The sequence below is a fragment of the Eublepharis macularius genome, chromosome 7 (assembly GCF_028583425.1).
Source record: "Eublepharis macularius isolate TG4126 chromosome 7, MPM_Emac_v1.0, whole genome shotgun sequence".
NCBI lineage: Eukaryota > Metazoa > Chordata > Lepidosauria > Squamata > Eublepharidae > Eublepharis > Eublepharis macularius.
The window spans coordinates 34013389-34035747 of record NC_072796.1 but is presented as its reverse complement, the minus strand read 5'-3'; the positions used below and the strand labels follow the sequence as shown (position 1 = coordinate 34035747).

The 22359-nt window shown below is 44.5% G+C and overlaps 1 protein-coding gene across 1 annotated transcript in view; it reads right to left on the bottom strand.

The window, feature by feature from the left end:
* PHLPP1 (PH domain and leucine rich repeat protein phosphatase 1) overlaps nt 1–22073 on the bottom strand; it is a 167191-nt gene extending 145118 nt beyond the window's left edge. The window contains exon 1 of the mRNA XM_054985042.1: nt 20635–22073. Within this exon, the coding sequence (XP_054841017.1) occupies nt 20635–21937 (1303 nt within the window). The 5' untranslated portion in view covers nt 21938–22073. The remainder of the gene's footprint in view (nt 1–20634) is intronic.
* Nucleotides 22074–22359: the final 286 nt, after the last annotated feature.

Genomic DNA, 22359 nt, shown 5'->3' with positions numbered 1-22359 from the left:
CAGTCCCTAATCAGTAACTTCCAGGAGAATAAGGTGGTCAGAGTCTAAAAGCAAGAAAAACTACATTCAAATGAACATTCTGATGATGAATTATGGGAGTATTTGCATTAGACGTTGACCAATCACTTTACTGCTGTTGCTAGCTCTAACACTTAATGAAATCCTGCCCTTAAGTCATAGCTGACTTATGGCGACCCCTGGTGAGGTTTTCATGGCAAGAGACTAACAGAAGTAGTTTGTCATTGCCTGCCTCTTCAACCTTGGTCTTCGTTGGAGGTCTCCCATCCAATTACTAACCAAGGCCGGCCCTGCTTAGCTTCTGAGATCTGACGAGATCAGGCTCTCCTACACAGTGGCAGCGTAGAGCTGTGAAAACCACCAGAAAAACTAAAAAAAGATTCAAGGGGGGAAAAGCCTCCACCAGCCCCAATACAGAGTACTTTCTGAAATTAAGGAATTTTTTTTAAACTTTCCCTAGCAATCAAGGAACGAACACATGAAAGAATTAAGAAACTTCAATCCATGCAAAAATTCAATTTTTTTCAAAGTAGTACCTGAAGCCCAAAGTGAAAACTCAGAATTAAAAGTTACAGATCTTTCAGATATCTAATTAAAGAAGCCATTACCAAACTGTTTTCATAGGTATATTAGTTACTGTGGGATGGAGTGGCTAATAAAACAAAACACATATGGATCAAGGATAGCTGATTCTCATATACAACTTATTAAGACACCAGCAATCCAATCCTTCCAAGTTCACAAGTACATTTGAATTTAACGAGAGATAAGCACGAACCAGAAAAAAACCCAACCGTGCGGTTCATGGCTTATCACATTTCACAAACCACGAACCCCCACAAACCTGCCCTAGTTCACAAACCAGCTCGTTCAGTTCGTGAAAACGTCACATCCAGGTCAGCAAATCATTACTTCCAGGTCAGCAGAAGGCCACTTTTGGGCCAGCAGAAGGCCACTTCTGGGTCAACAGAAGGTCTGCAGGAAGTCCATCCCGTTGACTAGGAAACTGATTGATCGGCGCCAAGCTCTCTGCAGCGACAAACCAAAAAATGAACCAAACAAACCAGCCTGTAGTTTGTGGCAGTTCATCAGAAATGGGCTCTGATGTACCAGCCTGGTTCATCATGAACTTTGGTTCGTATTTTGGTTCGTGCCCATCTCTAAACTTAACCGGGCTTACTTAAGGAAAGCATGTAGAAAGCTGAAAACTCCCACAGCCTCTCTACTTTTCCTCCTTCCTGCTCTCCTTTCAACCCACCCTTATCTGCGCTCCCCACCTCATCTTCCACTCTCCCTCCTTCACTCCCACTGGCAGCTTCCACCCAGGAAGAGTATGGCCCAGTTGCATGGTGCCAGCTGTTAGGCTGGGCCCAGTTGCATGCACTTGCGTTTATTTATAACCAGCTTTTCTCTCTAGTTGAGACTCAAAGCAGCTTAGAACATGATTCTCCCCTCTTCCATTTTCCTACAACAATAACCCTATGAAGTAGATCAGGCTAAAAGTAACAAGCTCATGGTCACCCAGTGAGATTTTATGGTAGAAGTGGGAATTTGAAATCAGGTCTCTCAAGATCCTGGTCCAACGCTATCCACTACACTGGTCCAACAGCAAGCTGTGTGGGGCAGACCCTGAAAAGGACACCTCACTTTCCCCTGTATCCCCTCTCCTACACTATTTTATCTTTCCCTCCTTCTGCTCCATTCTTTCCTTCCCCTTACCCAACCTATATTTTAACTGCCCCTACATCTTCAGCTATATTTATTTGTTTCATTTATATCCCACTTTTCTCCACAACAGGGACCCACAGCAGCTTATATCATTAACTTCACCTCAACCCTGTGAGGTACATTAGGCTGAGAATGTGAAAGGTCACCCATGAACTTCCATAGCAGAGTGGTGATTCAAGCCTGGGTCTCTCAGATTCATCTGAAACAGTAACCACTACACCACATTGGCTTTTGTGCAGTGGCAGCAGCTGTTGAACAGTAGCAAGCAGACTGTCCTAGATGTGTCAGGCAAGTCATGTGATAAAAGTCGCCCACTGTTTGCTGCCAGACCTGGCCCCAATGAGTCCTCCTTCAAAGCCCAAAACAGTTCTGAAAAGGCCCTCCCCCTTGCCTTTTAATGACAAAAACCAAGGCTTGAAGGCTGGCATTACTATTACTATTGTGGTTGCCTAGCAACCCCAACAATGGCCATTGTAGAGGGTATTTGTTTCTTAAAGGTTCCTATTTCTATTTTGGGGGGGGAGGCGAGGTTAACCCCACAACCCCACAGTGTTTTGTTTTTTAAGATCTGAGATTTGTTTGTAACCCTGGGGCTCTTCTCATGTCTGTAGAAACATCTGTCTTGTCCATTCATGGCCTCAATCTCCAGATTTCAGCAGCTAGAGATGTGACTATGCTGAGAATTAGATATACTGATTATGATTACTGAAGAATGCTGTGACATAAAACTGTTGCAATTTACTGCTATATTTTAGGAATATTTTCTGAACTTTGTCTAAAAATGTAGATTTGTTTCATTTCTGCATACTACTGTGATCCACATTCTACACTGAAACTTCAAAAACCTCTTCATTTTGTTTGTTGCATTATTGACTGTTTTTATTTTCAGTTTTCCACTTCTTCCAATGAGCAAATGCCAAGATCTACTTCCTCCAAATAGCAAATGCCAAGATCTACTTAGGTACCCAATTATATCTCTAACACTAGATCTATTTGTTTTAATAGAATGCATTTTAAAATTCACAACACAGAGACTAACAGCACAATTTTCTATGCCAAGTTATAATACACTTCATGTTCTCAGAACAATGGTAAGTCTAGACTTGGTAACTTAGTATTTTGTATGTTACAATAGCTCATTTTTAGCAAAACAAATGAAACATACAGACTGGGGAAAAATCAGAATTTTTCTGTTTCAAAATTTCTAAAACATTTAAATCTCGTGGTCATAATCTAGTAGCGGAGCTTGCAGCATGTGGTATAGTGAATAAACAACTGAACTTGGACTAGATACTCCCTAGTTTATGCCCTCTCCAGAGATGTCTCAAAAAATTAATTGGAATTTGTTTCCAGTGCTTTATATTTCTGTAGAAAATTTCTCAAGTTTTCAATTATTCATAAAAATTAACAATGGCCTCTGCCAACACAAATTAGGCATGAATGGCAAGTTCAAACATGCAGTTAATGCTTTAAAGGCAATTGTCCTTAGAAACTGTGTGAGAGTTACATGTATGTTTTACTGTTTTGTACCATGAGGAGATAAAACCGTAAATGCCTATAATAATCCAAACAGTAGAAAACAAGTTATGAATTAATTTAACTGGCTTGCAGATCAAACAGAAAAACCAGGTAAAATTTTTATTTACAATGTCTCTACTAAGATGGTAGATAGGATATTGGAATTACCAGTCTGATATGGAACTAGCAGGTACTGCAGTGACGAGATACCTCATGGACAGGAGTTAAATTCCATGGTATATCAGGAACACTTCTTCGGGTGTGCTAAAATTAGTGTGTCAACAATCTTTTAAGTAACATGAGGAAGTGCATGCTGTATTATCTTCAATTTTTTACAAGTAACATTCAAATATAAATAATTTCTATTTAAAGTTTTGTATTTGTTTTACCATATAACCACATGATGTATTGTTTTTTTCCTCCCCGATCAAATATTTCTGTTCAAGTATTGGTTGCCACTGAGACATAAAATTAACATGGAGTACTTTTGTTTTGTAAATATAAATAAATATGTTAAATCAGATTGTGATCTAATTAGAGCAGGTGTTTTTCCAGAAAATCCACATCATTGGTTGGAGTAAAATTCAGGACGGAGGGGGCTACGGCAAGCACTCTTCTTTCAGTCCTTCCAACCACTCTTAAGAGTTTTGAGAGGGCAAAACATGAGGTTCCATGTATACCACTGAGGATTCTTTGGAGGATTGATGGGATAAAACATAAAATGGTCCTAGAAGGTAAGTCGTACAGATAAAGAGTAATTACCCCATAAAGATAGACCATTAAGAGGATTTACTTCAAGAACTCCAGATGAGACTGTTCCATGGGAAAAAAACAAGACCAAGCCACAAGCAATGAAAACAATCAGACACCAATTTCAAAGCAGATGACATTTTCTAAATGGCAATTCTGGAAACTAATAAGCTTAGGAACAGAACCATTTTGAGTTCAGTAGGTGTAGGAACACTGGCAGGTTTATAAGACGCTTGAGTCTTCATTGGCTTCATAAGCAGGTCCCCTCATTGCCATGTCTCATACCTGTACATTATGCATTTAAGCAAAAAATGCTAGGAAAAAATTAAGGGAACCCAGAAAACTTCTGGCACATTTTCATTTCAAAAGCCTGCTGTGACCAACAGACCTCAAACCTTTAATTTAAAACATTTTTTTTTAAAAATCTGAAATGTAGTGGTATCTTATTTTTCTTTAAAACAGAGGAGAATGTGTCTTTCAAAAAAAAAGGGGAAGGTGAGAGAACCAGAAGCTGACAAACACACACTGACCTTTTTTGAAAGGTCTGGCAACTAACAACCTGGGTGCTGAATCTAATCATTCTAAGCAATACCATTAGGCCTCCCAACTGCCTCAGTGGCAATGCATGGAAATAGGGGTCCCCTTCAGAGGGGGGCATTTGCCTCCATTTCCTACTGCTGGTCAGAGTGATGGTGGGAGAAAAAATAATTAAAAATCTGCAGCATTGTGTCCAGCATCAGGGCACTTCAGGTAAAAAAAAATAGGGTAGCTCTAGTAATCACCAGAAAGTCTATGATTTTACCATAGAGTTTACAGAGATTCCTAGAACTACCTGTGTCACTTTTGTGGGGGGGGGGGGTTGCCAGAAATGATGTGATGCCATAGCTGGCATTGCAGCCTCTCCACCATATTCCCACTGACAGCCATCCCGCTGGTTGCCAGGCAATCCTAGCACAGAGGTAGCTGTATCCTTCCCCCACTCTTTCACAAGTAGTAAGAGCAGAAAACACAAAACAAGGCAGAATGGGGATCAAACCAAGGAAACATGGCACAACCTAATATGAATTCTGTCATATTTCTACAAAGCACTGGGGTGGGGAGGAGGGTTGAAAATACAGCAACTGAACTCTTTCCCAGCTGATGCTGCTCTTCTTTTTAAAAACACCTGACTGGGGGGGGTGAGATTTCTCCTAGTGGGACTCCATAATAAGATGCAGATTCCAGAGGTTAAAAAAATGATTTGATTGGGCGGGGGGGTAGAATTAACTTTACACTCATTCATGCTGCACATTAGAAAGTCTTCCTCCCACCCCATGCCCTTGCAGCAAGGTAATCCTGACACACAGTGTTACACCACCATGCCTTGTTTGGCACTATCACAGACAACCACCCCCTCAGGGTCCACTGGCTGTGTGTGAAATGACCAACTGGGCCAGAAGCAGCAAGTGAGTTTCTCATTTACTACTGCTGTGTGGTAATGAACTTCAACCATGAGGTAGTAGTTCCAAAACAGGCCAAAAACATTACATGAGAGGCTTGTGGCCTACTTCTGTCTTGCCATGCAAGTAAGTGTGCACTAGCAAGTCATCTGGATAAGCAGCTCGCCATATCTCCTCAGACCCTGGTCCTTTGAGGGGGAACAGAGATGTGAAAGCCCAGAAAAAACTTGCGAAAATCCAGTGTATCTTCCCATTTTTCCCTCTAACCCACCCCCCTACTATGAAATATTTTCTCTTTATGAGGGAGAAAAACATTGTCTTAGAAAGCATTTCACTCATTCCAAATGTACAGCATGGTAACGTCTAAGGATTATCTCAATTTTTCCAGTTTTGGGGAGCACATGAGAGCCAGTTTGGTGTAGTGGGTAAGAGTGCAGGACTCTCCTCTGGACAGCCGGGTTTGATTCCCTTCTCCTCCACTTGAAGCCAACCAGGTGACCTTGGGCTAGTCACAGCTTCTAGGAGCTCTCTCAGCCCCACCCACCTCACAGGGCGATTGTTATGGGGATAATAACAACATACTTTGTAAACCGCTCTGAGTGGGCGTTAAGTTGTCCTGAAGGGTGGTATATAAAGCAAATGTTGTTGTTATATTATTAAAACTTCTGCTGTAGATATATATAATGTTTTCAAGATTTTTTAATTTAAAGTAATATAAATTATTTGGGCAGTAATTCATATTAAAGAGATCAGTGATTTCAGTGTTAGAAAGTTTAGCTTAATATTCAAACATATTCATAGTCCTACCTCTCAAATGGCAAAAATTAGAAGTGCATATGCTACAGCAGTACTGGGTACACCAGTTTACAATACTTTCTCCAGCATTGGATACAGTTGCAGCTTCTCATCAAAAACAAAGATTTATACTTTTTTATTCCATAAACAATATATTTTTATATGGAAATTATAAATGATGTTTTTTTCTGTTTTTCAATCAGTGAAAGAAATTTAGATTTGATAGGAAAATATTGCATGTATTTCAATTTTCCCCAAAATTAATTCCCATCCCACCCCACCACCACCACGGCTTCAAAATTTCTGGAAATTTTACATCTAAGTGAGAGAAGGATGAGAAGTCACAAAAACTACCCTTGACAACAGAAATTAGTCACCAGGCAGGGGCTTACAGGCTGGAAAGAAATATGTACTTCACTATGTTCTTTTACAAGCAGCGTTCATCTCAGTAACATAAGCACTGGGATTTGCTACAGAAGCTCAGACATTCTGGTAGGCATTTAGCTACTGAAAAGTGGTCCAAAGATTCATGAAGACCTTCATATGCAATTTTGTCCTGCTGTTACGAAATACCAAACCAGAAGCATACAACAGCTCTCATTCATGTGTTTGTGTGCACATTACACACACACACACACTTCTCAACTAGACTAAAGCTGAAGATGAACACTAATCCACTGTAAACACAATTCATATCCTTATTTCATTATAGGTCTTAGACCTCAATCATTCAGAACCCTCACAGTAAGTACATGGAATGCATTCCATCCACAAAAGCAACTTCTCCACACAACTTCTCTGACTTATAAATTTTGTTCAGGGTGGTGGGTAGGCCACAACATGAACTTAAATAATTAGTTTAAAAATGCATGGAAATTTGTGACAACACATGGAACGGGGAGCGGGGGGCGGGGGGAGATCTTGTTTCCTTTATATTAGTGAGACAAAACCATGCCTCAACTTTGATGGACACATGGGGATCAATATCAACAGGACAAATTATGAAATGAAGTAGTTTAAGACACCTGCAGAAGTAATCAGACCTCTAATGTTGATCAAGACAGATTAGGATACAAGACTCTGTTCTTTTTCTTCCCATGGCCTCGATTGTTTCAGTCTATACTGACCTCAACCATGACAGCCACTAACCATGGTGACAATTGTAAATAGGATTTAAAATCAGAGTTCAAGTTTTAACCAAGCCTTTCAAAAAAACACACCACACATCACCTACGGAGCATCACTTCAGGCAAATGGCCACTTCTAAACAGCTCACTAAGAAATCTATCTACAGATCGAATAAAGAACTCTATTCAAAGAAAACATTCAAACTTTCAAAGAGAAAGTCTGAGATTGACCATAGTTCAAAAATTTCACAAAACAGTTAGATTGATGTTTACAAAGCCAAATTCAGAGCTGACTATATTAATTAGCTGACAGTTGACCAATTGCACTGGATCCCCCTTTGTCTATGTACTAATATAATTTAGTTGTAATACAGCTGCTTAGTATTCATAGAGCATTTCCGATAATGCATTCATATTCTACTTCGGATTATACATCTGAATGCTACTTGCAAACCTTTCCCTCCTCTAAAATTTCACTTCTCCCTGTTGAGATAGCAAAGACTTGTTGTATTTTTTTTAAAATCACAATAGGCATACTGCAGAACAGTGCAAGATGTTCAGTTAGACATCTCTTGCAATCTGCCCAAGTACAACATGCCATTTATGTTGGGTCACACGCCTCTAAAAGAGAAGTGCTGCAGTCCGTTGGTTCAATTTTTTTTTATTTCCACAGTGGTCTACTATGAAGAACAACATAGCCTCCCTGAGCACAAAGTATAATCTGGACTGCTTTACTGCTGTATTCCAGAAAGAGATATGCTACATAGCCCACCAATCTATCTAGCATTAGAGGAAGCCTATAAGAAGCCCCATGGCAATAAATGAACACTAGTCAATGTGTATAATAATGGCACCTAGCACAAGAGAAGCCAACAGACATGATTGGGAAGCCCCCCTGGATAGAAGTAGCCAGTTTTATGCAAGCAGTTCAGAAGATGAACCAGCCACTTCAGCAAGCCGTGCAATGCAGCATCATTTATTCTGTTGTGTAAAGGACAAAATAATTTCTGAATGATGAGGCACTGGTTGATACGTTCATTATTTTTAATTGCATCATGAAGAGCTTTTAAAAAGACAAGGCTAAGGGTCAGAAAGCCACAATTAAGTGATCATCGTAGAAGCAAGCAGGCACAGTAAGAATGTCAATTTAAATGCATCTCATGTTGCAGCCTTAATATTGTTTAGTAAACATCACGCATCCTCCTATTAGATAAGACTCGTTCCCAGTTTTAACAATGAACACAATCAAGGTGAGAGACACGTGGGGTTTCATTTTGCTTTGCTTGTCTGCGAGACACAGAAAATGGTTAAATTGAGAATGGATGCTTTTCTAGTATGCGGTCCAAGAAGGGTTCCCAAGCAGCAGCTTTCACTGACATCTCAAGGTAGCTTGTTAGCAAAACATTTCACATAAGCAGTGTGGATTCTTTCCTCTTACAGCCCTACAGCTGACTTCACTTGCTTTCATATCTTTCCTAAGGGGGTGTTAAAATGGACGGGCCTGCTCCTAGAGGATGATGCTCTGATGTTGAATTTGATTCTCATTAAAATGGTCAGCCACCTACACACAGATTCGATGGCAAGGAGATAGTTCTAGCCTAACTTGATCCCCAATACTCCATTCTGAACGCAGTGAGAATGTTCTCGATGGTGGCCAATTGAGTTACATGAACCATACCATACTAGGATGTCAAAACTACCACTTTGATGAGAACTAAACCAAACTCTAGAACTACCTTTCTCCAAAAGGAGTTAACAATTCTCCTGCAAAATAAATTATTATAGGAGCAAGTGACTTTAAATTTTTCTCACCTGTCCTACTCTGTTATCTAATTCCAATATTTTATAACATTGTTTGATGCATTAAAAAGTTCACATCCAGTTTACAGATCATCAAGACAGCTTTAATTGGGCAAGAGCTACTGCCCAAATTCTGATCACATCTCAGAGATTCAAGCTAAAATCTGTGGCTTGACAACTTTTACAAAACAAAAAGTGGTCACTAAGTACAAAAGAGAAACAGCTGCTGATAAAGACTCTGTTGTCTCAGTATGTAGATAAATTTGGGGTAAAAAGGAATATCCCTTCCCACCCAGTTATAAAAAGTGGCTACAGCATTATACATCTCAAGACAGACAAAATACATGAGTGATGTTATATAGAGCTGGAATGGAGAATTGTGACCATGCAAAACTGTAGCTCAGGACCTCACAGGAACCATAAATTCACTAAGAGGCCTTAGCCAGTTTTATCCACTTCCACAGCAACATCCACAATATGGGGGAATGGATTATTTAGCGAATGGCTGTGAAGTACTTTAGAAACACATCAAAATTGCTATGCGAATGCTACTATCATGAAGTTAAACTAGTGTGGCCTAGCGGATAGTGGGGAGGGGGCTGTGGCTCAGTGGCAGAACTTCTACTAAACATGCAGACAGTCCGAGGTTGTCCCTGATACCTCCTGTCAAGTAAAACAGGTAAGAGGTGATATGAAAGACCGCTACCCTAAGAACCCTGAAGAGCTGCAGCCAAAGTAGACAATTATGACCTTGATAGACCAATACACCTTGTGTCCATATAAAGCAGCTTCATGTGGGATAAGAGCCTTGGATCTGGATTCCAGTTCAGCCATGAACTCACTGCACCCAGAAAGTGCTATTGCAAGGGGGGAGGGGCAAAGAGCATGCTGCCAATCACAGCAGCATTTTAAAGCAATGGGACAACACAGCAACCCTTTAGCACAAGTTGCATTTGCAATACTTATTAACACCTACCCAGCATCCGCTTGTCGTTCCAAAATGAACACATTACTATCGTTAGTCACTTCCTCCTCACAAATGTTGCTACATAACACAGTGGGTTAAAATGACAGCTGTTGCATTGTAGAGGAGCAAATTGCTATTCTACAGATGTTAGACCAGACCTTGAAAAATGGGAGTTCCTCTGCATAAGTCATCTGTTCCGGTAGAGAAGAGCTTACTGCATAGCAGTGGTGTGAGGTTTAGCTATGCCAGGGATCTTTTGGCAAGTATACAATATATGAAGGACAAACAGACGACTGGGGAGACATATACCAGGAATCATAGCCAAGACTTGCCTGTTTCAGACCACATACGTGTCTTCCCATTCACCCTGGTTTTAGGAAGCTTTGTTGTGCCACAGGCACAACGGCTGTGTAAAATAATTCTGAACTATTTAGAACAGACTGAGGTCTCTGTTGCAAGTTGATACGGCTACATCGCCAGGTAGGTTTGTCAGAAAAGTTAGAACTGGAAAATTTCCCCAGGCTTTAAGTACAGCCTGAACTGATTTAGCAATTATATTTTTACTCCTATTTAACAAACAGAATTAGCAACAACAAAAACATTCCGTTAACTGCGGCCTAAATTCAAAGCTTTTATTTGGAAGTTCGTGTTATCATCACGCTTGCAGCAAATCAAAGACATTATAACATGTATTCCACTTAATTGTTTAAGAAAACACACACAGAGGTATTGAAAACTGACACATGAATTTCAGTGCCCACAAAGAGCTGTGTGTGATATGCTATAGACATGGCTGCCCACTCACCCACTTCAACAGAATTTAATTCTTGTTCGTGGAGGTCAGTGGAGCAACTCATTGCCTGCGTAGCTTGTTAGCTCCATTATCAGACGGGCGATTACAATACCCCTTCCACCACATGAGGGGAGACACAGAAATAATGATCTTGGCTTTGGTTCTGCTTTGACCCACACAGCCATTCAGGTGAATTAATCACTTGATTTTTCGTCCGCAATGCTCCCTGATCTGACTGCACCAGGTTGCAGGTCAGGCAATGCCATGTTAAGGCGCCCTTGGGCATTCGCGGCTGTAGCTCCGGCTAGATCTATTTCTCGTTTACAAGGGATGTGGGAGAGAAGAAATGACATCATGTTACTCACAAGAACTCTTCTTAGAGAGCTTTCCACTTAAAAAGGCTGCCTCATCAGAAATACAGTTTGCAGGCTACAACAAATTAATTAGTTAGGATCCCAAATATTTTTGCCAGACCAAACACACATTTCACTCCCACCAGCTGAAGATTACACACCCTGTAAGGCACAACCTCTCCTAGCACACGTGCAGATGCATGGAGGAGCCACCTCAAAGCCCAACAGTTAGGTACTATTCATACTCCCTGTTTCTCCCCAGTAACGAACCAAAGCTACTTTCAACACTGGTCTCCACTCCTCCATTTTCCCCACAACAGACCAGTGAGATAGGGTAGGCTGAGTGGATGTAACTGGCCCAAAGTTCCACGGCAGAGACAGGATTTGAACTCAGATCTCCCAGGCCCCTAATTCAACACTCTGTCCACTACATCACACAGGAACACATTCAGTGCAACAGTAACACTAATCTATGGCTAAGCCCAATGAGGGGGGGGGGGGGAGAAGCAGGAAGAACGCCTTCCCCAGGGCTAGATTCCGAAGTGCAAATCACAGTTTGCAGGGTGTTGGTGGTTTCATCTGCACCAGATCTAAGTGATGGGACACTCTCTTACAAATGCTCGCATGTTTGAAAAAAAACCTTGAGGCATTGTTTTACATGAGAAAGGCTTTTAAACAAATACATGTATGTTATATCTGGTAAACAGTATGTGAGTTTTCAGAGACTGAACTCTCTCAGAAAAAAAGCTTTGTTCTGAAACACTGAACAACTGAGAAGAAAATCACGTTTCTTCATTTTGGGTCACAGAACCAGAGTTAGAACAGCTACAAGAATTCGATCGTATGTGACAGGTCAAGTTCTTTTAAAAGATACTTTCACACAACTTTGAAAGCACCCTTCTAGGTAAACGTAAACTTTGCTGCCATCACAGGTTTTTCTGCCATCTTCACCCCTGTTTCCTGTCTGGAGGGAAACAAGAAAGAAATAAGGAAGGGTTCCCCCCCACCTCCATTTTGCCTTTTTAAGTCAATACAATAATGCCATTCAGTAAACAAAACCAAGTACAAAGCTGGTGGGAACTGCTCGGATCAGAGCTCTGAATTTTTATACTATTCTGAGGGCTTTCATGTAGCTGTACATCACTGACAGATTGTATGAAGTGTCTAATGTTCTAAGTGGAACAGATGGCTACTTTAATTGCACAGAAAGCTCCAAAGTATATCAATACCACCATCACCAAGAAGGGAGTTGTTACAAAATTTCAAACACCAGTGTTGGTTGATGAAAGGCAAGAAAAATTATCAGCGAGGCGGCCTTCAGCTTTTAGCAGAAATGACTCGCAGACTAAGAAAAGTGAAACCAGATAAAGAGAACTTAACCCATTCCCGGTAGGTATGTCAGGATACTGCATTTATTTTATGGACAAAGACTGTAAGCAGACTTACTAAAAGCCCCACCGAGGTCAAGAGCTTTCTTATTCTCACCAGTTTCCCATTCCAGTTCTGTGAAAGCCAGTATAGCGTGGGGTGGTTAAGAGTGTTGGGCAAAGCCTGGAAGACAGGTTCAAATCACCTTTCACAGGGATGCTTACCAGTAGGTGACGTTAGACCAGTCACACTCTCAGCCTGACATACCTCACCAGGATAAAATGGGGGAGAAGAACCAAGTAGGATGCCCTAATCTTCTTGGAAGCAAGACGTGGTTTTAAAAAAGGAATTGGCATATAAAGTAGACCTCCATATCATACCCACCCAACACTCCTGAGTATTAGCACAGTCCAGATTACTTTAATATCAACAATAATACCACAAAAGCCCCTGAAGTTACAAGTTGTACACAGACCAATCCTCATTTTTCAGATGAAACATTCTTTGATGAAGTCCCATTTTATTCTGAAATCTCTAATAAGCAATTTACTCCTACAGCCACACATTCATTTTTAAACGCATGCTCGCCGTGAGCATGCTGGCCTCCGTTTAAATTTTTAAAGAGTTAAAAAGCCTGTTGGGAGAAATGAACATGCCCACAAGACTTATTTCGCACACAGAAATGGGAGGGGTTCTAATTGATGTTCAAACAGAGAAGTCAACAGTGAGCCACTCTTACAGTTGCAGGAGCAATTCAGCTAAGCCAGACCTAATCCGTCTCCCAGCTATAATCTTACACCTGTAATTGAGCTATGAATTCTTATCAAGTGCCATAGCCCACCTTCCCCCTAGACACAGACAAACCACACTCCGCACAAGAGCTGGTTAACCATAACCTTTTCCATTAAGCTACAGTAAATCAAACTGAGAAACTGAAACGAGAGCCTCTGAAATACCAGCTATCCGTCACCGTGCTGCTCAGACTCCTAACACCTAGATCTCCTACTGAACTCATTATTACCGCTAAGGGTTCGTGTTAAGCCTCCGATCAGGAAGCAGAACATTCCTTTGTCACTTGTGCGACAGTGTCTCCTCCCAGGTAAGCTTTTATTATCTACAGGAAGATGAGAAAAGGGGCCTAAGCCCAGGAAAGGATGCAGTATTAAGTCTGCTGCAGGGGGAGGGAACAGAAGAGAATTTGGGGGTGCCTTAAAGATTAATAACATTTTATTCCAATATAATTTTTGACAGACCAGAGCCCATGAGCATCATCTTCTTAATCCCACAGCAACCACATGGCCACCCTTTCCATTTGATGTCACGGAGCAGAGCAGTCTAGGCTTCAGCCTGAGGCGACCTGCCTGACTTCATGAGAGCCGCCTCAGAGCTCAAAGTCAGCTTCCCAAAGGGCACAGTGGCACGTTGGGCATTAAATGCTTGCATGGGGACTAAGAGAAGCAGAAACAGGAATCGCACACTTTGGGGCTGAAAGAAGATAAAGTATAAGCTGAAGTAGCATTTGCCATCATAACAACAAGCGTTTATTCTGCTTCACTGGTCTTCAAGTCATGGATCAAGATCCTCAGGTGGGTCACAGAACCCGACCCCTGCTGGGTCAGAAACCCCTAAACAGAGCTACTTTTCTTTTTTGCTATTTTATGGAAGGACATGCAGTGGGGTTGTATGTACCGAGGAGGAGGGTGCCGGGGCCCTTTTGCCGCTTGGCGCAAAAGCAGAACAGTCTGAGAGGTCACTCGGAAGTGGAGAAGCGACACTCTTTCCCTACAAAAGCTCTCACCCCCCATCAGCCCCCCAACACTCCACACACATTTGCACAGGAGAGCCCCTCTTCACTGGTGCGGTCCAACTCGGGTCCCTGCCCTTTCATGTGACTGGTGGTCTTGTGAGGCCCATGTTGCCACGTGAGTGTTAAAGGTGAGTCCCAGGTCTGCAAAGATTATTGTTGTTCATCAGATAGCTTTGACATTCCACACTATCAGTTTATCCCTCTTCACAGGATGTCTGTTGGGACAATAAAATGGAGGTGGGGAGAACAATGCTGTAAGCCACTTTGGGTCCCCAATGGGAAGAAAAGTGGGATATAAATAATTTTTAAAAGAGATGCACTATACTATTGAACCTGTCCATGAAACCATTTATTTAATTTATTTATTTGTAGTCCGCCTTTCTCACCGAGACTCACTTCTGCAACACTCATTGTTTTCAACAGTTCAGCCACAGACACAGCAGAAAACTTATTAAATCATTGTAACAGAGGGTACAGCTCAAATTAAAGCACACCAACTACAAATCTCACGCCACTTCAGCAATTTAAAAGATTGTTTTTAAAAAATGATTTTGCAACCTCTCTGAAAAGCAGCCCGAAACTGTGGAGGGTGAGGGAGAGTAATCTACAAGGGCAGGTGCATCCACTGAAAAAGTTCCATTATTCAACACGTCAGACTGAACTGGACAGCGAGAAGGAAAGCCTACACAAAGCCTTGTGCTGGCATCTCAGAAGACAGGGGGTTGATATAGCAAGGGGAAAGCCTCCAAGTAATCTGCATGAGGTTTCAAGAATGTTAATACCGGCACTCTGACTTGAACCCAGAACCAAAGTGGCAGCCAGTACAACTGTTGTAATACTAAGCAGTATCTGCAATACTATGCTAGCGGCAGCTTCTGAGCCAGCTTCACATACAGCCCTCATGAAGCTTTTTACCCCCAGGAAAGAGAAAGCAGGTCCTTCGCCCCTCTGCCACTTTATCCCAATAACCACTCTGTGCAGCACTTGTTGAGAGTCAGTGGCTGGCTCAAGTTTTCCCAACAAGCCCAAGATGAGATCTGAACCTGTATCCATCCACCCAGACCTAGTCTGATAGATACCCTAGCCACTATACCATGCTGGCCCTCCAACACAATTTTATTCCACATCAGCTTTCATAGACTAGAACCTACTTCTTCAGATGCAATGAGTGGTTTCCTCATTTTCATACAACCCCTTCCCAGTTTGAACATAAAGTAGTAATTTCTTACTGGATTAACAATTTTAACAAGATCAGTGATTCCCTAGCAATTACTGCTGTTCACTAGCTTAGACAAACCAGTGAAAAGCTCAGCCAAAATAGCACCATCTCTTCTGTTTTTTTCTCAATCAGATTTGAACTTTACATAATTATCTTTCGCTTTGTCCTTCTGCATTTCACAGCATCTGGATCCAGCTTCTCCCGTCCCCCTCCATACTGGTACACAGGGCTTTTTTTCCCTGGGAAAAGAGGTGGTGGAACTCAGTGGGTTGCCCTTGGAGAAAATGGTCACATGGCTCGTGGCCCCACCCCCTGATCTCCAGACAGAGGGGAGTTTAGATCGCCCTCCACGGCAATCTAAACTCCCCTCTGTCTGGAGATGGGGGGGGGGCACCAGCCATGTGACCATTTTCAAGAGGTTCTGGAACTCCATTCCACCGCGTTCCAGCTGAAAAAAAGCCCTGCTGGTACATAAACTGACTGCCTACTGAGGACCAAATTGTTGCAACCAAAGAAAGTTGCCCATGAAACCTTGTACCAGAATAAAAATGTGTTAAGTCTTTAAAATACCATAAGACTCCTGCTTATTAACAATTCCCTGGGAGATTTAAGTTCAACTGGATTCTCCCCCCCCCCTTATTCCCACTACTGCTCATCTTTTATAATGCCTATTTGCTCAAGCATTAGGGTGAGTGAGGGAGTGACAACTCAGAAACCAAGCCCACCAAGCAAAGGAGAAGCAATTAACACACATGCTTGTATTTACATCATCGCTAATTTTGGCCGACCACAGCATGCTCCCTAAACCACAGCTCTGTCAGGCTTCGCCACATCAGTAGACTTTCCATGACAAATATACGCCTGATTATAAGGTTTCAGGACTGCTAATTCATACTGAAAAATATGGACTTTGAAGAGGAAGAACGGAAAGAAAAGCTGAAACTGCCTGCTTATAAAACCACAAAGCCCTGGCTGAACAGCGATTTGCATCTTAAAAGACAATGAAATATCACATAAACGATTATATACCATTGCTAGCTATAAACAACTTTCACAATGGAAAGTTCAGTTCTGATTGTGCTGTTTTCCAACTATAAATCCTCTGTATAGAAGTTGCACAAACCCACAGGGTTAGACAATACAGATTCATTTTAAAAAGTTCTACAGGGCAAGAACAAAAACAGACTGTCAAGTAAACTTGGTGACAAGAAAGAAGGTATCAGCAACGGGGAAAATGTATGCATTCTTACAAATTTGCAACTCAACTTTAAAATTCAAAAAGCACATATTCACAAATAACTACTCCACTGATGCAAGACTAACACCCTCCAAAAAGTTATCTGCCCTCTGAACAAAACTCAGAGATTACAATTTTTCAAAACCAAGACAAAACACTCCACTAAAGTGTGTGTCCTAAGCCTGTTTTTACAACTGCTTCTAATCCTGTCCTCCATTTAAATCTTCATCTCCTTTAAGCATCCTCATCCAGCACACGTGAGAAAACTTACAAAAGCCGCTTGCTTTCTTTTCTCCTCCCTTTTGGCACAAACATTAGTGAATCGCTTTCTTAAAGGCCCATGCGCACACTTAAAATCATGTTCACGCTAGCCATTCAGCTGCATTATGCCGGCATATCGCTGCACAAACCCAGCAAATGACCTCCATACACAGCTTAAAATCAGGCTGGAAAATATCTAAAGGCAAACAGTTCTCCACAAGTGAGCAAGGGATTAAAAAAGAGGAAAAAATACAGTATATGCACCAGCCCCTGGGAAGCAGATATTTTAAGCACAGTTGAAATGGGCCACAGAAATCCATGCTTGGAGCAATGGTGTCACACAGCTGGGATCAGAAAAGACCACGGCTTCTGAAGCTTTAATAATTAGAGGAAAAGTAATTTTGGCAGGTGCAAACTTGCCACGCAGGACAAAAAAAACCCAACTCCTGAAATTTCCACCACTACAATTCTTTTACACCTACAATTATAGTGCACTGCTTATTATATAGAGAGCAACCCATATAATAAGCATGCAAAGCACCAGTTACTGCCATCCTGGAGTTGTCTCTATAAGACATGCAGCTACTCCAAGGAGTAAAACACACACACACACACACACACACACACACACACACACACAGAAATTAGCATGTTCAGTTCAGGGCAGTCCACATGAACCTACACTTCTCTTGTTTGTCAGTCCTGCAGAATGTAGAGGCAAAGGACTTTAAAATCCAAACATGATTTTCCCCCACCACCCAATGCACAACAGGGACCAGCTCAAAGCCTGAAAAATGCCAGCGACTGTTGTAATTTTACACTATGAGAGACAGAACTCTGTTACAATGAGGATTGTTCAAATACAGCATTTTCTTGCCTACGTCCAGCTGGTTTGAAACATCAGGCCTCATTATCTACAAGTATTACATTCATGAGTTCTAATAAGCTGTTCAAAGGGCTGTCCCAATACTTACAATGGATTACAAGAAAAACATAACAATATTTAAAGCAAAAACCACAACGTGGGGTCGCAAAGCCACAGAACTTACCCGTGCTGCTCCTCGCATAGCAAAGAGACCCCAGCTTCTTAACACCACCTTTAATTACTTGCGGTGCACTTTTTCTTGACTCCCCTATTGGCCCCTTAAATATAAGCTTACGCGTTCACCTCCTTAACAGCAGGCCAGTACAACTTGTGCCCATGCAGGCCAATGTTGCTTATCAGGGCATACGCTTTGCTGCATGCAGCTACACAAACAGGGAGGTTGCTTAGCATGTTGTCAGACCCCAGCACATAACTGGTGCGTTCTATTTAGCTTTCTGGTCCCAATATTTTACAGGTCATTTAAAGAAAAAAAATTCAAAGTGTGCATGCATTAAAATCTAAGGTTTGTTTAAAGATCAAGGAGCTTGTTCCAGAAGCGCACACTTTGCTTTTCACATCTTGTACTAAGCAGCAACACAGAGCTTCCAGTTTTAACCCCAGATTTACCAAGCCTAAACAAGTCCTTAAGCCTTCCGTCTCTCACTGCAAAGGCCATGGAGGACATGACTCACCTTCCTATGAGCACATTTTTGAACAGTCAAGGAAACCCATCTGACAATGACATAAACAAAACTACAGTCACTGTCCTATGCACGGTAAGAACTTTTTGGGTACTCTGGAGAGACTGTCAGGCATGTCTGTCCGACCCAGCCTTTAGAAGTCTGCCTTGATTCTCTGTGAAGAAACCAGCCCTGTGTACAGCTGTGCGCCCAACAGCACAATCCTAGACAGATCTGTTGAGATTTTATGTTCAACAGGGCGCACCCCCAGGGTAAGGGTGCATAAGATTTTATCAACAGCTTCTGCCCACACAACTGCTGACAAGACTGTAGCCTTAAGCCAAAAAACGAAGAGTTCCTTGAAGGGACTCCTCATCAAGTGACATTCCTTTTTTCCTTTCCTTTATAGCCACTTCAGACCACCCATCACCCAAAGTAGGGGCTGGAGGTTCGTTCCCATGGCATACTACAAACTGTTTTAGTGGCTTCACCAACACAGAACAGGAATTGCTATGCAAGAAACCCAAGCCTAAAATGTCCCTCAGGTACAGGAATATATTTAAGGGATATGGGAGCCCTGAGCAGACTTTTAGCCAACCAAATGACAAAAGAAGTCGACCAGATATAGATTTTCTTGACTACCCTGGCGTTTCTCCCTGGGCCTATAGAGAGAACAATAAACTGCTATCTATGCAAATATTGTAAGATGGAACAACCTCCCCCCCCAAGCGCGCACACACCCCTTTTACATTTGCAAGGCTTTCCTTTTATTTTTGAAACCTTTCAACTTGCACCTACCCTCATTCCAGCACAGTTGGCCCAATAAACAGGCATCACCTGAAGAAAACAATGGAGGCTGTGTGTGTCCCTTTTAAGCCAGAAAAAAGCCTCTCCCAAGCCTCACCTGCTGCACCATTTTGGGGAAGAGGAGAAACAAAACACCAGCATGCCAATTCTAAGTCCACTGTGCTCAAGAGTTATTTAGGAGGGCCTTTGGCTGAACATTGGTCCCTTTTGTTCAAGATGTTCATTTTAATTTATTTCACTGTGTATTGGATTCTGTGCCTGTCAGTTGCCCTGAGCTTAGTTAAGAAAAATAGCATAAAAATATACTGAAGAAAATAACATGAACATGGAAACATCCCACTGACTGTAGTGGATAAAGAGACCCAGAGAGCAACCTCCTGCTAAAGCCAAGATGAGCAGCATGCTGGTTTCAATACATCCCTCCTTAGAGTTCCCATATTCACTATCAGGCAGCCAACTGGGGAGGGGCGTGATGAATAAAAAAAAGGCATGTCATCAAGTTTTAACCCTCCTCTCGGCAAACTTCCCATGCGTGCCACAGCCAACATGGGAAAGGGAAGAGTCCATAAGCACTCCCAAGACTTTGCATGGGGCGGGATTCGAGAACACCCCTCGCCCCCCAACCAGTCCTACAGCAGGACTGGGATTCTCTGCTCCACACACCCTCCACTCTTCTTTGCACTACAATCTCTCCATTGCAAAATTCTTGCATTCCAACAAAAATGCCCACCTTCATGGATGGAAAACCTTAGGAATTATCTATATTTGAATCTACGACATATGGACAAGTGCAGAGGGAGTCATTTTCGATATTTGGAAGCCTTTTAGGGATAGATTTCTCACTACTGATGACATGCGTTTGTTTCTATTACATACGAGGCTTAGTTTTTTTCCACCTTTCAAATAAAATAAACATTTAGAAGAACGGCCCGGCTCCTGGAGCAAGACACGGAGCATGAGCCTGAAGAAGGAAGGGCTCCCGCTCCCAGGGCTCTGAAGAGCCAACCCCGCCGAGGAGCCCCTCATCCGTTCACACGCACACCACACGCCCACCGCCCGTGCGAACGCAGCCGGGGCGCGCTGCCGCTCCGCCGCCACCCACCTGCATAGAAGCGGATGAGGCAGCCGGTCTCGGCGTCCATGCCCTCCTCCTGCACCCGCCACGGGTCCCGGAAGCCCAGCTGCGAGAGGTAGTCGTTCTGGACCTGCAGGGGCTTCTCGTGGGGCTCCAGCCGGCGGGCCGTCTCGCCGTGCAGCTGGACGTAGAGGGCCGGCGGCAGCGGCGAGGCGGCGGCTTCCCCGGCGGGAAGCAGCTCTCCCCGCGGCGCCGCCGTGCTCTTGCCGGGGGGCTCTCCCGCCGCTCGCCCCAGCGGGGGCTCCGCAGGCCGGCTCCCGTCGCCGTCGCCTTCCTCCGGGTCCGCCTCCAGTTCCTCCGAGGACGACGAAGACCCGCCGCCGCCGCTGTAGGGCTCCAGCCGGTCGGAGGCGCTCTCGGCGCTGGGGCTGAAGCTCTCCGTGTCGGAGCCGCCCAGGAGAGACGGGCAGGAGAGCGGCGGCCCCGCCAGGTAGAGCTCGGGGGGCGGCGGCGACAGGGCCCGCCCGGGGCTGCCCTCGGCCGGCGAGCGCGCCGCTTCCCCGCCGCCCAGCCCGTGCGGACGGGCATGGGGGCCCCGCCGGTTCCGCGGCCTTCGCCCCGCCGGGACGGGGGTCAGACTGCCGGCAGGGGAGACCGACGCTTCCAGCGAGGCAGCGGGCCGCGGGGGTTCTTCGGCCGGGGCTCCGGCCGCCTCCTCCGGGGGAAGGAGCCGAGTCTCCGCCGCTGCTGCCGCCGCCGCCGCCTTGCCCAGCACTCGGACGGCGCTGCTGCCGCCTCCCCCGCGGTGGCCGAGCTGCACAAGCCGGGCCGCCACCTCGGCCGCGGTGGTCTCCAGGGTGCAGAGCACCGGGCGCAGAGAGCAGCCGCCGCCCCGCTGCTGGTGGTGGTGATGGTGGTGGTAGGAATAGACATGGAGGCAGCCCCGCTGGAGGTCCCGCCGCACCCAGTCCCGCTCCGGCGGCTGCAAAGGCTGGAGCTGGCGGGGCGGCTTGGGCAGCAGGAGCAGCGCCTTGCGATCCAGGCTGCGGGTGCCGGCCGGGGGGCCGGAGGAAGAGGCGGCAGCCGAGAGGTTCCTCTTCAGCCTCCCCCGCCGCAACAGGAGGGAATTGGCGCCGCCGCCGGGAGCCGCCGCCTGAGCCCCGTTGGACGCCAGCCCCAGAGGAGAGCCGCGCTTCCGCCGCCGCTGCTGCTGGTGCTGCTGGACGCCGGCTCCGCCCGCCGCGCTCGCGCCTTCGCCGCCCGGCCGCTCCCCCTTGGCGAGCCGGGCCGCCTGTCGGCTCCCCTGCTGGGCTGCCTGCGCAGCTTCCATCGTCGAACGTTCAGGCGCGCCGCGTTCCGAGGGGGGAGGGGCGCGGGATTATGTGGCGGCGGCGAACATTCCGTCGCTGTCTCCGCGTTCCATTCGCCGCCGCGCAGCTGCCACTGCCGCCGTGGTGGCCAGCGCCATTAGGGACTGGCGGGGGGGAGAAGAAGCGGCAGCCTCCGCCTCCTCCCCGCCCACCTCCGGAGGCGCCTTATGAATATTAATGATACCAGGCCTCCGTGGGGTGGGGGGGGGAATGCCGCTTTTTTTTTTTTTTTACGTTTTCCCTCTCCCGCCTGCTCCTCCTCTATTAAGGCGCATTTTCAATATTCATGAGAGCGTGACGCCATCCCTCGCGAGGTACGGAGGGCGGGGCTTGAGGCATAAACAAAAACGTGACCGTTTGCGCTCCAGAAGGAGATGGAGAG